Raw genomic sequence first — 13033 nt, 5'->3', positions numbered from 1 at the left:
TCTCTCTCTCTCTCTCTTTCTCTTTCTCTCTCTTTCCCTCCCTCCCTCCTTTCCTTCCTTTCTTCCCTCCTTTCTTTCTCTCTTTCTTATAGTCAATAAATAATTGTTCTGAGCGGCCCCTCTGGTTCATTTGGTTATTCAGTGGTTGTGATAAAATGCATCTATCATGCCTTAACTTTGTTTTAGGGACTGCGAAAGTGAGAACTAATTTGCTTCATTCACAGTGGTATGAACTTTGTGAGCCAAAAAGCATGCCTTTTGTGTACTCCTTGTCAAATTGCTCATAAAGTATCTTAACTGGTTGGATGTTTTGAACAGTAAACAGAGGAGGAAATGGGACACTAAAGTGGAAAACAGGCCAACAGTAAAAGAAACTTCAAACTCCTCTAGTTATTTGGAGGAGGAGGAGGAGGAGGAAGAGGAAGAAGATGAAAAAGCAACAGGCATGCCAAACATTGTAAAGGATGATCTTTATGTGCGCAAGCTAAGTCCAGTAGTGCCCACTGCAGGGAGTGACTTTGACAAGTTTCTCCCCAAAAGTTGGACTCCAGAAGATCTGAGTTGGAAAAGAATTAAAAAGACGTCTTCTTACAAGCCATGGTATAAGGAGTTTCAGGGATTCAGGTTTGTCTTCATGCATGTTTCTGTGGAGCTTTTATACTTTGACTTGACTTATTTGCTTTTGTGTACGTCTGTACACAAAAAAGATGTGGGGGGAGGCATGTTTCTTCATACTGTTTCTGGCTAGGTCATGTCAGGACTTTAAGCCTTTGCGGGAGTTTTGGGAGATATTGGATTTGAAAAGATGTATTTAATTGACAAATTTAAGAAATGTCTGGCTCCCAAAAAAGAAGGATTCTCTTCCATAAACAACTATGACTTTATACTATTTTCAGTAGTCCTATTTTTCTCTATCCCTTCCTTCTTATTTTTCTTTTCCCCTCCATATCGTGACATAGTAGAAGGAATTCAGACTCAGAAGATGAGAATTCAATCTGTGAACAAAATCCTGCCATTTTTAGTATGGCACAGAGAGCAGGGCAAGGTTCAGATGGCAATTGCCAAAGACGGTCAATCTTGATGGATCTCGCTACCAAACAAGCCCCCAAATCATGGAACAGAAATATGGCAAGGAGATTCAGTGATGCTTCTGATAGACCAAGGTTGATATGATTGCATGAACCTGACCCATCTGAAGAGTGATCTTAGATTATCTATCTACTTGCTTCTGCAGCTGCACTAACCCAAGCTGATGTGACAATCCTGTTTTTACTGTACTGAAGCATGAGATGCCATTTTTTGAATGCATTCAGTGTGAAAAATGATAAAAGATGGCTTTTGGCAAGCTTATGACCTTGACATTTATATAGATTTAAAAAAAAACACCTGAAACATCAATTTAAGCTCTTTCAAAAGTAGAGAACAACATACCTGTGACAGCAGTTTTTGCATTTTGAAATATAAACATTTAGAAATTTTTACAGTTTTATAGTTGGATGCATGTACATTGGAAACAGAATATTTTACTAAGCACTTTCCAGCTATTAAAAAAAATCAGGCCCCAATATTTCCTTTTTCTTTTTTTTTAAATTAAAAACTTTCTTCTTTGACCCAGATCTGGAATTTTATAGGTACAAGGAACTTCCTGTGTGGAAATGCCTTCCATCAACACAGATCAGAAATTTATTTGTAACTTATAACTTGCCAAGGCATCAAGAAATTAGAATACTTGCCAGTGACACATAGCTAGTATATGTCAGAGTTTGCTCCTGAGCCTGGGACTTCTTGTTTCTAAGGCCAGCTTTCTATTCAATATGCCATGACATCTTTCTATTATAACCTGAAAATATGTGGAAATGATCAGTGAATAATTTTATAATCTGTTTTCTATGGTAATGATCAGACATTTTAAAGGTATTTTGGAATTCTGTGTTTTCCCTGCAATTATATATTAGGGACTATGGGAGCAAATACATTTTTGATTTAAAATCTTTCCTCTAAAATATGGCCTTATAATATTTATTATTATCATTATTATTTTATACTTGGAGGAGAAATGAAAGGGTTTATAAATAAAAAGAGAGCATGTAGAAAAAGTTGAGTTTGAGCCTGATGGGGAGAACAGAAGGACGAAGAATAACAGTGCATTGTTCTTCTGTGTCTGTGCATTTTTTTATTTTTCACAGGCTGCGATATGCCTAATAGATTAAATGTATGTCTCCTAAATATGGTAGTTCCTCACTGCTGTTCTTCCTTCTTATTAAATCAATTTAGGAGACATAGCACAGTTAAAACAGCTCAGAATTTGAATCATAGAACCTTAGTTTCATGATCCTGCTACTTACTACCTGTGTGACTTTAGGTGAGTTGCTTAAGCTCTCTATGCCTCAGATACCTCACCGAGGACATTGGAGCAGACAATCTAAGATTCTTCTATCTGTAGATTTAGGATCCTTCTCCCTGGTTAGTATAATCAGCTGGTATGAAGACGATATCTGATAAACTAAAACTATGCAAAACTATGCTTTTCTACAGAGACATCAACTCAGTTCCATCCTTTGGCACTTTCCTTCATTGGGCTGTTTTTAGTTAGTTGAGTTAGCTTACTATATTTTTTATACTGGATTGTGCAATAGCAAAGGTATATTGCAGTAGGTTTTTTTCCCCCCAGATAGAGCAATCTCTCTGCCTAAGCACCCCAAAATATTTACATATACTGTTTAGTTTTTCTCTAATTTAGTTGCCTTTTAAAATAGTTTCTAAGATTCTACCTTCCTTTTCTTTTATATGCTTCAGTCAGTTTTTATTACTTCAGGCCTTACAAACATATTCTGATGACATCTTGTCTTCTGAAACAAAGACCAAAATTGATCCCACATCTGGCCCAAGGATCATAACATGCCGAAGGAATGTCTTTTATGCCCCGGGCTACAGAAGAGATGATACTGAGAACGGAGTATTGGATCCTGACTTAGAAAATGATGATTACTTTGTTAGAAAGACTGGGGCTTTCCATGCAAATCCTGTTGTTCTTCAAGCTTTCGAAAATTTTAGAAGATACTCCGTACCAGATGATTTCATAGAGCGAGATATAATCCTGCAACAGCGAGAAGGTGAACCTGTACTTCCAGATTTAGAAAAAGATGACATGATTGTTCGCCGAATTCCAACACAGAAGAAAGAGGTGCCTTTATCAGGAGCCCCAGATAAATATCACCCAATCCCCTTTCCAGAACCTTGGACTCTCCCACCCGAAATCCGAGCCAGATTTCTCTGTGTCCTTGAAAGGACATCTCCGTCAAAAGAAAAAAATAATAGCTGTAGAGTCTTAGTTCCATCTTCTTGTCAAAAGAAAGATGATATGTTGACTCGTAAGATTGAGTCCTGGAAGTTAGGAACAACTGTACCATGCATCAGTTTCACTCCTGGTCCATGCAGTGAAGAGGACTTAAAAAAATGGGAGGCTATCCGAGCAGCGAGCAAAGTTAGGCACAAGAAACGACAGATGGTTGAGAGGTCAGAGTGTGTTTCTGCAAGAATTGTTCATTTATTTAGCTGATTGTCCTGTCTAATTCTTGTGAAAGAAGGCAACATTATGTGTTGCTAAACCATGCATGCCATGTGCAAATTTGAAAAAAAAATTAGTTTTATTTTGCTTTAATAAAATTACTCTTGTCTGGCAAAAAAAAAAAATAGTGCAATACCATATTTATACCCCTTGTTCCCTTTTAAAACTAGAATTTAATTTCCTTCCTTAAATTTACTTGCTCAGGTATTGTTAAGGATGTATATTCTGAACTCCAAAAATTATGAAGCTTTCTCGTTACCTTAAGCAAAAGCACAATTCTCCATTATAACTTGAGATTCCATGGAAATAGTAAGCGGTTGTTTTTATAAGCTCTTATTAATTATCGATGTCCAGGCTTTTGTAAACAGTCTGGATATATTTTGTTTGAAATTATGTGTTAGGGAACGTGGGGGTATATTTAATTTTGATTTAAAATCTTTCCCCAAAAATATGGCATTGCAAATTTCATTTCTCTTAATTTTGGTTTTGTCTCAGATTTTCCTGAATTTCAGTTATTTGAAATATTTTTGCTTTTGATTTGAGGCTTAACAAGGTTAAATGCAAACTTTGATGAATGTAAAAATGCATGAATTTCATTAGTTCTCAGCTACCAAAATTTTTAGTGTCATCTGAACTTCATGTGTATATAACTGGTCATTTTTGAAATGATGGAGTCTGCATTTATCTGTTAAGTGGTTTGTATTTTTGGTGTTGAATTAGAGGTGGACAAATCAGATGAGATTTATTTGGATTAACTTAATTGATTAGAATGCACCTCAGTTGAATGTGATGTTCAAAGGACCTATATATGAGACTTTTTTTTAAAGGATTACTGATTTAGGTATAATTCAAGAGACCTAAAGGATTTTGCCTAAATTTCATCAGATTTTGAGAATGTTATTTAAATAGTGTTGGATATATATTCTATGATATGGGTAAATATATAAATAAAACTCTCTCACCTTTTAATATTTGTCCATCTCTAGTTAGAATAATTTGTGCATAAAATTTGCAACATTCAAGAACTAACACAACCAGAAAAAAATTTATGACCTTTTTAACTTTTGGTTTTCTGGTTTCTTAGACTCTTTCAAAAGATTTCTGATGAAAATGGGTAAGTTTTGTGGGGAATAATGGAAACCTTTTACAGCGTTGGTCCTTTTCTATAATTTGTGAATGATGATGCATGTTTATTAAGGCCTGGGCTAACCTGGGGTGCTGTGTGCCATGCATGAGGCTTTAAAATGTCATATGTGGCAAGATTTTAAAGTTTAGGAAATTTAGGAGCTGTATTCAAGTCGTTCTAGTTCCTAAAGCATTACATTGGAGAAAATAATGGTTAGACATTTAAAAGTCAACTCCTGACTTTTCCCCTAAATTTTTTGAAGTAGGGAGGTGGTTTAAAGTGGCAGAGATACTTAATCAGAAATGAAAACAGATCAAATGGTATTTTAATTACTGAATAGCCAAAAGAATATAAGTAAAAACTTAAGTTTTAGTAATTTCCTAATGTCTTATTAAAATCCAAGTTACGGTCTCTATTCTGAAAGAAATCTCATGTCTGAACAAGGAATGTCAACATTTATCTATGTAGGCTTAGTTCCTTTTGAGGTTACATTACTTTAAAAGACATTAGTATTCATTTAAAAAATATTGTCAGTACCTCTCTACCAGCTGGGATGGTGATCCCCTTGTCAATGGTATGTGCACTTAGAGATAATTTTCGTAGATCAAAAGTTAATTTTCTGATAATAATGATTGTTTACATTGGTCCATCCACACTGTTACTGTCTCGCTTATGGCTAATCATAAAAAATTTCGAGACTGCATAAGGCAGAGGTGGGGAATCTGTGGCCTTAAGGCCACAGGTGACCTTTCAAAAAGGCAGCAGATTTAGAAGGCCACCCTCACCCTTAAGGCCTCAGGTTCTCCACACCTGCCTTAAGGGGTAAACTCCATTCTTTATTTACTGTAGCTTGAAATTTTAGAAGAATTAAGATCCTAACTAATTACTAAATATATTCAGTAGCAATCTATCCACAAAATAAATTTAATAAAATTTCTGTGATTTGAAAAAAACAAAACTTCTTTAGCCTTTTTCTTCCATCGTGACTATAAATATGAATTAAGCTATAAATATCAGAATAATTCAACTTTATCATGTAATTCACAACCACATCATAGAAAGTAGTTATATATAACTCCTTTGCATTTCTACAGTTAAGATATAGAAAAACTACTAGATGTTTTTAAACAATAGCAAGGGAAGTAAAAACCTGAAAAAAGAATAAACTGTCAAAGAGATGTTTAAGTAATTTTTGATCCTTAATCTAAAATATCTTCTAAAAGTTACATGTTTTACATTTTAATTCTTCATGCTTTGTATCATGATCCCATTCTTTTAGGATTCAGGGATCTTAGATCTCCTGAAAGGTTACTTATTTAGGTAAATTGACAGCTATAGATAATAACTGAAAAGTTAATATTTCATAAATTAATATACAATTTCTAGGCATGAAAAGTAAAAGTTAGACATTGAGCAGGTCCTTGATAGGCAAGAACTTGTCACCAGTTAAAAATGATTTCCAGACTTTATACTTCATTGGCAATAACACAGACTCCATGAGTCATATTTAATCTTTCATGCTTACAATTCACTGTGAGGAACTTGTTTCAAGAACTTGCTTGAAGCTCAACCTATTTAGAATTAAATATTTCTTTCAAAATTCTTTTTAATCTAAGGGAAGCCTTAAAAATATAAAAGTAAAGTCATTAAAAAAATGAACAAAAGTTGAGGACACACAGGATCCACAAGAGTATAAACATTCGTGGCTATTTGAATAGCTACCCTTTCTAGTCTTTAAATTTGGCCCAACTGCCTGAATGGAGCCAAGACTGAAATTGAGAAATATGAATGCTGCAGTTCAGTGTATTTATCTGTGGTTATAGTTAGTAGCATTAATGTTTTCTGTAGTTTGTATTTCAAGGTTCTGCCGCTGATAGTAGTTTTAAAAAAAATGCCCTCAATGCATCACATTATCAAAGCATTTCCAGCAACAAAAGCAATATGCCCAGTAAATTGAGACTTCTAAATAATGAATGTGTTAGAAATAATGGAGAGTAAACACAATGAAGTGTAAATGTCTTAGTGGAGATGCCATTTATTCAAAATTCACTAGTTTAAAAGATTTCAGAAAAAAATGCATATGGAATCACACAAATTCTTACAATAGTTTTACTGTAATTAAAAATCCAAGCCTACACAGACTATAAATAGAAATTAGATGGAGCTTAGGCTTTTAATGTAGGGCTTGCTTCATATTTTTATGTTATCTTTCTGTGCATAATGTTTTCAGTGAAGCTTGTAATACTTGAGAGCCTACTATTTATTGCTCATTGTTCTATCTTACTGCAAAGTAACTACTTATGGAAATGCCATTAACGTTGTGTCTTTGGCAGGAGTTATGTTAAAGGGAAAGAAGTGCACTATACCTACCTAAGTCTTGGCTTTGTAATTTCTGGCTTGCTTTTGTTGAGCTGTTAACATTTGTCAATTTTTTGGCTCGTCTAGCAGGATGCATCGTGTGTGGGAGGTATTTCACATGTGCATGCTTTTATGTTGCATGGATTTTGGTGTGGTTTTATGAAATTCAAAAGCTAGTACCTATTTGATGGTTGTTGGCAGAAGTCTCTAGTGATCAAAATTTGACATAAGAGTATAAGGGTGTACAGAAGTAATTTTATAGCATGAGATGAAGCCATATAATCTGTTGCCAATATCAATAGGAAATTAAAACTAATTGAAGGTAGAGTTATAATTGAAAATAATCAACATCCATATATGTTCAACTAATGTATTTTTAGCCAAAAGGTTTTGCCTGACTTAAGCATAAGGTGAAGGCACAAGAGAAACTAGCCCCCTCCAAGCAGAAATGGAATAGTTCTGAGCTGCATCCAGAGAGATTGTAGCATGCATGGGCAGCTTTCCCATTTATAGGAGCTGTAGGTTCATATTCTAGCCTTGTGGTTCTAGAGGTTGGAACCCAAATCTTACCAATGAAAATTCTTCATCTCTTTTCCTGACCTCTCTTTGTACTTATACAAATTATAGGGCCACTGAACAGTATTTGGCAAGCTCTATTGACATCTGCCCAAGTGAATCCCAAAGCTAGCTAGTAGGAATGTAGTGAGAGGTCAGAAGTGAGGTACAATTTCAGATTCAGAACCGCACATATGGCTTGTTTCATCCATGGCTGACTCAAGTTAAGGGAGTGGATCCCCCAATTTATGGTGTGAAATTCATTCAGTTTCGTGTAAAGGACTGACTTAGAAAACTTCTGACAATGTATTTTATGTAATTTTGGTTCCTTTTGAAGTTCCTTATTTATAGTTTTGAATCTAGGAGTTTTATGGAATTTTATTTAGAAATAAGATACATCCATAGCTAATCAAAAAAGCACTATTAGCCATTTCCTTGCAGAACTTGGTATCTGGATTATCTTGAGTAGAGGTCTACTAGTGGATAGGTAAAGATATTACTGGGAGAAGAAGAAATTGAAGCTTTTTTTTTAAGGGTGCCTGAGTTCATAATCTGTTCCTTTTTATTTATGTTTTTTTCTCTTTCTGTGACCTAAAGTTTTATTACATAGACTTCCCATCTACTCTAATGGAGGCCAACTAGAAGCAAAGGCCTTCCTAGGTCTTTCCTAGTGACTTGACCCAGTAAGTAACTTGACCCACGCTGACCCAGGATAAATTCTGGATTGGTCCAGATTCACTTTTTAAGTGCTTCTCTGGTTCCAGTACATTCTCCATTATAGTCAAGTCAGGTGTCCCTGACTTCCTTACTGTTCCTCAAATGAGACATTCCCATCTCCCAGCTCTGGGCATTTTCATTGACTGTTCCCCATGCTTGGAATTATCTCCTTTCTCTACTTCCTGGCTTACCATTTCAAACACCAGCTAAAATTCTACCTTCTACCTCAAACCTTTTCTGACCCTTCCCTCTTTGTTCAAGTGCTTTCCTTCTGTTGATTATTTCTAACTTATCCCATATATAATTTGCTTTTACATAGTTGTTTGTATATTGTCTCCTCCTTTAAACTATGCCCTCCTCAAGAACAGGGGCAGTGTTTTGCTTTTTTTTTTTGTCTCTCCAGAACTTAATAAATGTTTATTAACTGACTAAAGAGAGAGAGAAAACATGTACATATAATTATAGTACAAAGTAGAGTATGATAAATTGCAAAAGAGAGGTACAAAGTATTGTGAGAATGCAGCATTAGGGAAAAATCACTCATGTCAGAAAAAAGAAGAGTTCAGTTGTCACAGAAACCAAGTGTGTCAAGGTTCATGTAGTGAATAGTTGTGTCAAAAATTTATATGTGGTCAAAAGATAAGAAAAAGGGATTTTAAAAAAATCAGTGGGGACTATAGAGAAATAATTTTCAATAGAGTGATGAGGATGGTTCTAAGCTCAAAAAGAGTAACTTGTGGTATTTTTTGCCCCCAGAATCTTGTAAAATTTGAGGAGATATCAAATAATTTTTAATATTCATGTGACTAGAATGTGAGGCCATGCCTTAAAAAAACTGTGAGGGTGAGGGAAATAGGGATTTAGTTATGATGTGCTTATAACTATATTTAATACTTTCATTTAAATTTTTTAGCCTAGTTACATAAACAATTTGATCTCTGACATTTTGAATGTTGAACTCTAGGCTTAACCATTTTCAGTGTGAACTCAACACTTTTTGGCAACACATTTCACATTTATACTTAGTGTGTTAGTCTCTAGTTTCCTGTTTTTAGGAAAACACCACCAAGACTTATGTAATAGTATTATAAAATTATCTTCATAAAATCCCAAAGTGCTACAGTAGAAATTTAGATGGGACATCAAGGCACATGTCCAGTCTTCTGCTTTTTATTACCTTATATTTGATAGTGTGTACATTTTGGTAATTCCAGATCATTTTCTTGTAGGAGCAAATCCTTGAGTGATATCACTGCAGAGGATGTACATAATTTGCGCCAACTGCGCTATGAAGAAATGCAGAAAATAAAATCACAACTGCAAGAACAAGACCAGCAGTGGCAGGATGTAAGTATTCCCAAAAATTGGGGGAGGTAATAATGAGGTGTGTCATGGGTCTATGCATTTACATGATATTGAAAATTCTTTTCTTACACACTTCCTAAAATCAGTCTGTGGTCAACCCTTCCTTTGCATCATAGTCTTGTTTTGTGGTTAGTTTGCTAGTACTTCTCTTACAAGATTTTGGGGTATTTTTGGCTCTATGTGAATATTAATTATGAGAACGCTTCTCTTACAATATTCTCAAAATCCTAATCTCTTCAAGTGTAAAAATGTATGTATGTGTGTATGTAAGGGCATGGATACTATTTCTTAGCAGGAAGGAAGGTTGAGGTTCTAAAGATAGTTGTTGATTGGAACACAAAAATTAGCTACACTCATTGAAGGAAATTACCTTGCTCATGGTCTATTTACAGAGTAATACTAGTTTGCATTTATATAGCTCTTTGCAGTTTCAGAAGAGGTTTACATACATTAGCAGAAAGCCCAGGACAAAGTGTTGGAGGCCATTAAAATGCCTCTTATAAAGAGACACTATAGGAGGGGTTCTAGAAGTCCAAGGGACTTTGACCTGAGCAGTCAAATAAGAATTTAAAGCCTTTTGAAATTCAAAGAAATGATGAATGGCAACAGTTGATGAAATAGTATTTCGACTTGATCCTGGAGGGTTACATTTGAGATTTTGAAAAGGGAAAATCTCTGAGAACTGAAAGGTTTAGAGGAATGTTACTGGATGACAATAGATGGAATAGGTGAATATAGAAGAAATTAAGGACTTTCAAGTTCAGTATTAGGATACAAAGCATGGAATAGTAGCCAAGAGTGGTCAACTGATAAGCTTCTTAGGATAAGGGAGACTTGACCTGTGTTAATCTGGGCTTTAAAGGAGCTATAGAAAATAGTGTCTGCATTTTTCACACTGCATCTAAACACTACCTGTTTTCTAACTTTCAAGTTCTCTGTTTCATTGAGGACAAAAAATTTCACTGTGAAGAAATGATGACTTGGCTTTATTTTCCCTAAATATGTGGTAAATTATCAGCATGGAGGCTAAATAAAAAATAGCCTGATACAGGAGTATTCCTATAAAGTGTTAAGCCAAGTTAAAACTCAAGTATACTTCACTAAATGTCTACTGATGTATCCCATTTGATTCTTATTAAAACAATGGAAATATTTCATTCTGATGTATCACTGGCAGTTTGGGGTCAAGGACTGGAATAATTACTTGGTTTTAGTATACACAGGCCTCATGTTGAGTGCTCTTTCTTCACTCCTGGAGGCTGGTTTGATTGTGAGATAGGGTACATAACCTAGTTTGATATGCAGAAACCTGTACAGGCTTGTTCTTGCCCTTATGCAGCGTGGAAAACCTCCAGAAGATCAAATCATTGGTTGAGTCCTCCTCAGAATGCCTGAAGTCCCTAAAGTAAAAACTGAACTAGCTTCTTTGGACCGTTAAGGATTCAACTGGACAGAATGCCTTGGGGGTGATGGGTTAAAATGGCCCCACATTCTTGGGGACCATAATATATTAATCTGTCATAAAGCCCTTTAGGACTCTGTCATATTTGTGTGTCCCCTGCCATATTTACCTTCTTAAGGGTGATACATCATCCCTCAATTATTAAAGTCACTATTAATTGGGTTTTAATATTAAAACATTTTATTGGATTTAATTGTATAAAAGTGTTAAGTGAAAATTAAGTTTAAAAATTCAGTAGTGTTTCTGACTCAGTATCTAATTTACAGGCATTTAATGTTCTTTGTGAAATGGGCCATAGACAAGTTAGTTATCTATAAAAAAAATGGGGTCTAGTTATTAGGTCAGATTTGGGAGGGGTGGAGAGAGACAAAAGAGAGAAAATGAGAAAGAGAAAGAAAAGAGAACATGAGAAAGAGGAAGAGAGAGTGAGAGAGACAGAGACAGAGAGAGAAACAGAGAGAGAGAGACAGAGAGAGATAGGAGATCAAGCCTTGGTACAGAAATGCTAGCTATATAAAGGAAAATTAGGGCACCTTGGCATCTAGTTTGAATAAATAGTTTCAGCTATGTAATAGAATACTCTGCTACTCTGTAAGTGCTAGACAGAAGTATATAGAAAGTCAGGTATACCTGTGCTAATGTGATTTTTGTGTTAGGACCTAGCAAAATGGAAAAATCGCCGAAAAAGTTATACTTCAGATCTGCAAAAGAAAAAGGAAGAGAGGGAAGAAATTGAAAAGCAGTCTCTTGAGAGGTCTCAGAGGAGCTCAAAAACATTTGGAGAAATTCTCCAGGACAGGTAAGAAAGCTGGCTTGCATTTGTCTTTTTAAATGTTCCCAATTTGAACTGATGAGACTGAATGCATTGTAGTAGTTGCATTTTATAGAAGCTAGTGTTAGAAATAGATCTTTTCTTTTATTTTCTTTTTTCTCCCAGCTTGACATAGCTGTTGTTTAGAAACCATTAACCAGTAGGTTAATCATTTGTAAACCTGTACTCTGAAATGCAGTGAAAATATTCAGGGTTTTGTTCTAAGTGAAAAAACAAACAAAAAGCCCAAATAAGATGTAGTAAATAGTAGAATGGCTTTATAAAAGCACTTTGTGTTTAAAACAGGTGATTTTTTTTTTTGTCATTTCACACTAGGAATGAGCTGATGAAAACTGCTAATGTGAAAATATATTGTTTTTCTTTTGTTAAATAGTTTTACAAATTTTATTAAAATAAGTGTGCATATCTGATGAAATGTACATTCAATCTTCCTTTCAGTTTGAATAATACAAATTTTCCCTTAAAAACAAAAAGATATTATAACCTGAACTATGATTTTGTGTGTTGCAAAAGATCACAGAAAAGGACATGTGAACTTTTCCTCTATGCAATTACCATATGAAACCCTATGACACTTCCTTGCCAAAGAGAAAACAAATATGCCTTAACAGTAATGTATAAAAGAAAATAGGCTAGTGAAGTTGAACAACACTCTCTTTGTGCTGTGGAAGCCAACTATAACCATAGTTTCATTCCTTTCATTGGTATAGGCTGAACATGAAAGTTGTATGCTTGTATAGTGAGTATTTTATATTCAAATTAACCCCTTTATGAATGTAAAACACAAACATGATTCAATCATTTCTAGTAGAGTTTTACAGAGTTGAATGAAATTAGATACTAAGTTGAAAGCGAGAAAGGTCTTTAAAACTCTATGTGGTTCTTTCGTTGTTTTTCTTTCATAAAGAATAAAAATTTTAAGAAAAGCTCAACATTTTTGCTTAAAACTTGTTTTTAGCCAATGTGATATGTTTTATATTACGTGTACATATGTGTATATTTGTGTGTGTGCATAGGTACGCACATATATAACATATGTGTGTGTGTGTG

At 34.7% G+C, this 13033-nt stretch overlaps 1 protein-coding gene across 6 annotated transcripts in view; it reads left to right on the top strand.

The window, feature by feature from the left end:
- LMO7 (LIM domain 7) overlaps positions 1–13033 on the top strand; it is a 244468-nt gene that overhangs the window by 186984 nt on the left and 44451 nt on the right. For 4 of the 6 annotated variants that reach the window (XM_027844564.1, XM_027844561.1, XM_027844562.1 and 1 more), the window contains 3 exons: positions 4653–4682; positions 9554–9671; positions 11808–11950. In XM_027844564.1, the coding sequence (XP_027700365.1) occupies positions 4653–4682; positions 9554–9671; positions 11808–11950 (291 nt within the window). Of the gene's footprint in view, positions 1–318; positions 625–2796; positions 3517–4652; positions 4683–9553; positions 9672–11807; positions 11951–13033 lie in introns of all 6 variants that reach the window. The other 2 variants (XM_027844563.1, XM_027844560.1) reach the window with 2 other exon arrangements.

This window comes from Vombatus ursinus, unplaced genomic scaffold (genome assembly GCF_900497805.2).
Source record: "Vombatus ursinus unplaced genomic scaffold, bare-nosed wombat genome assembly UNPS02014942.1, whole genome shotgun sequence".
Lineage (NCBI taxonomy): Eukaryota > Metazoa > Chordata > Mammalia > Diprotodontia > Vombatidae > Vombatus > Vombatus ursinus.
Note: the sequence above shows the minus strand (reverse complement) of the source record. Positions and strands in the feature narration are given on the sequence as shown.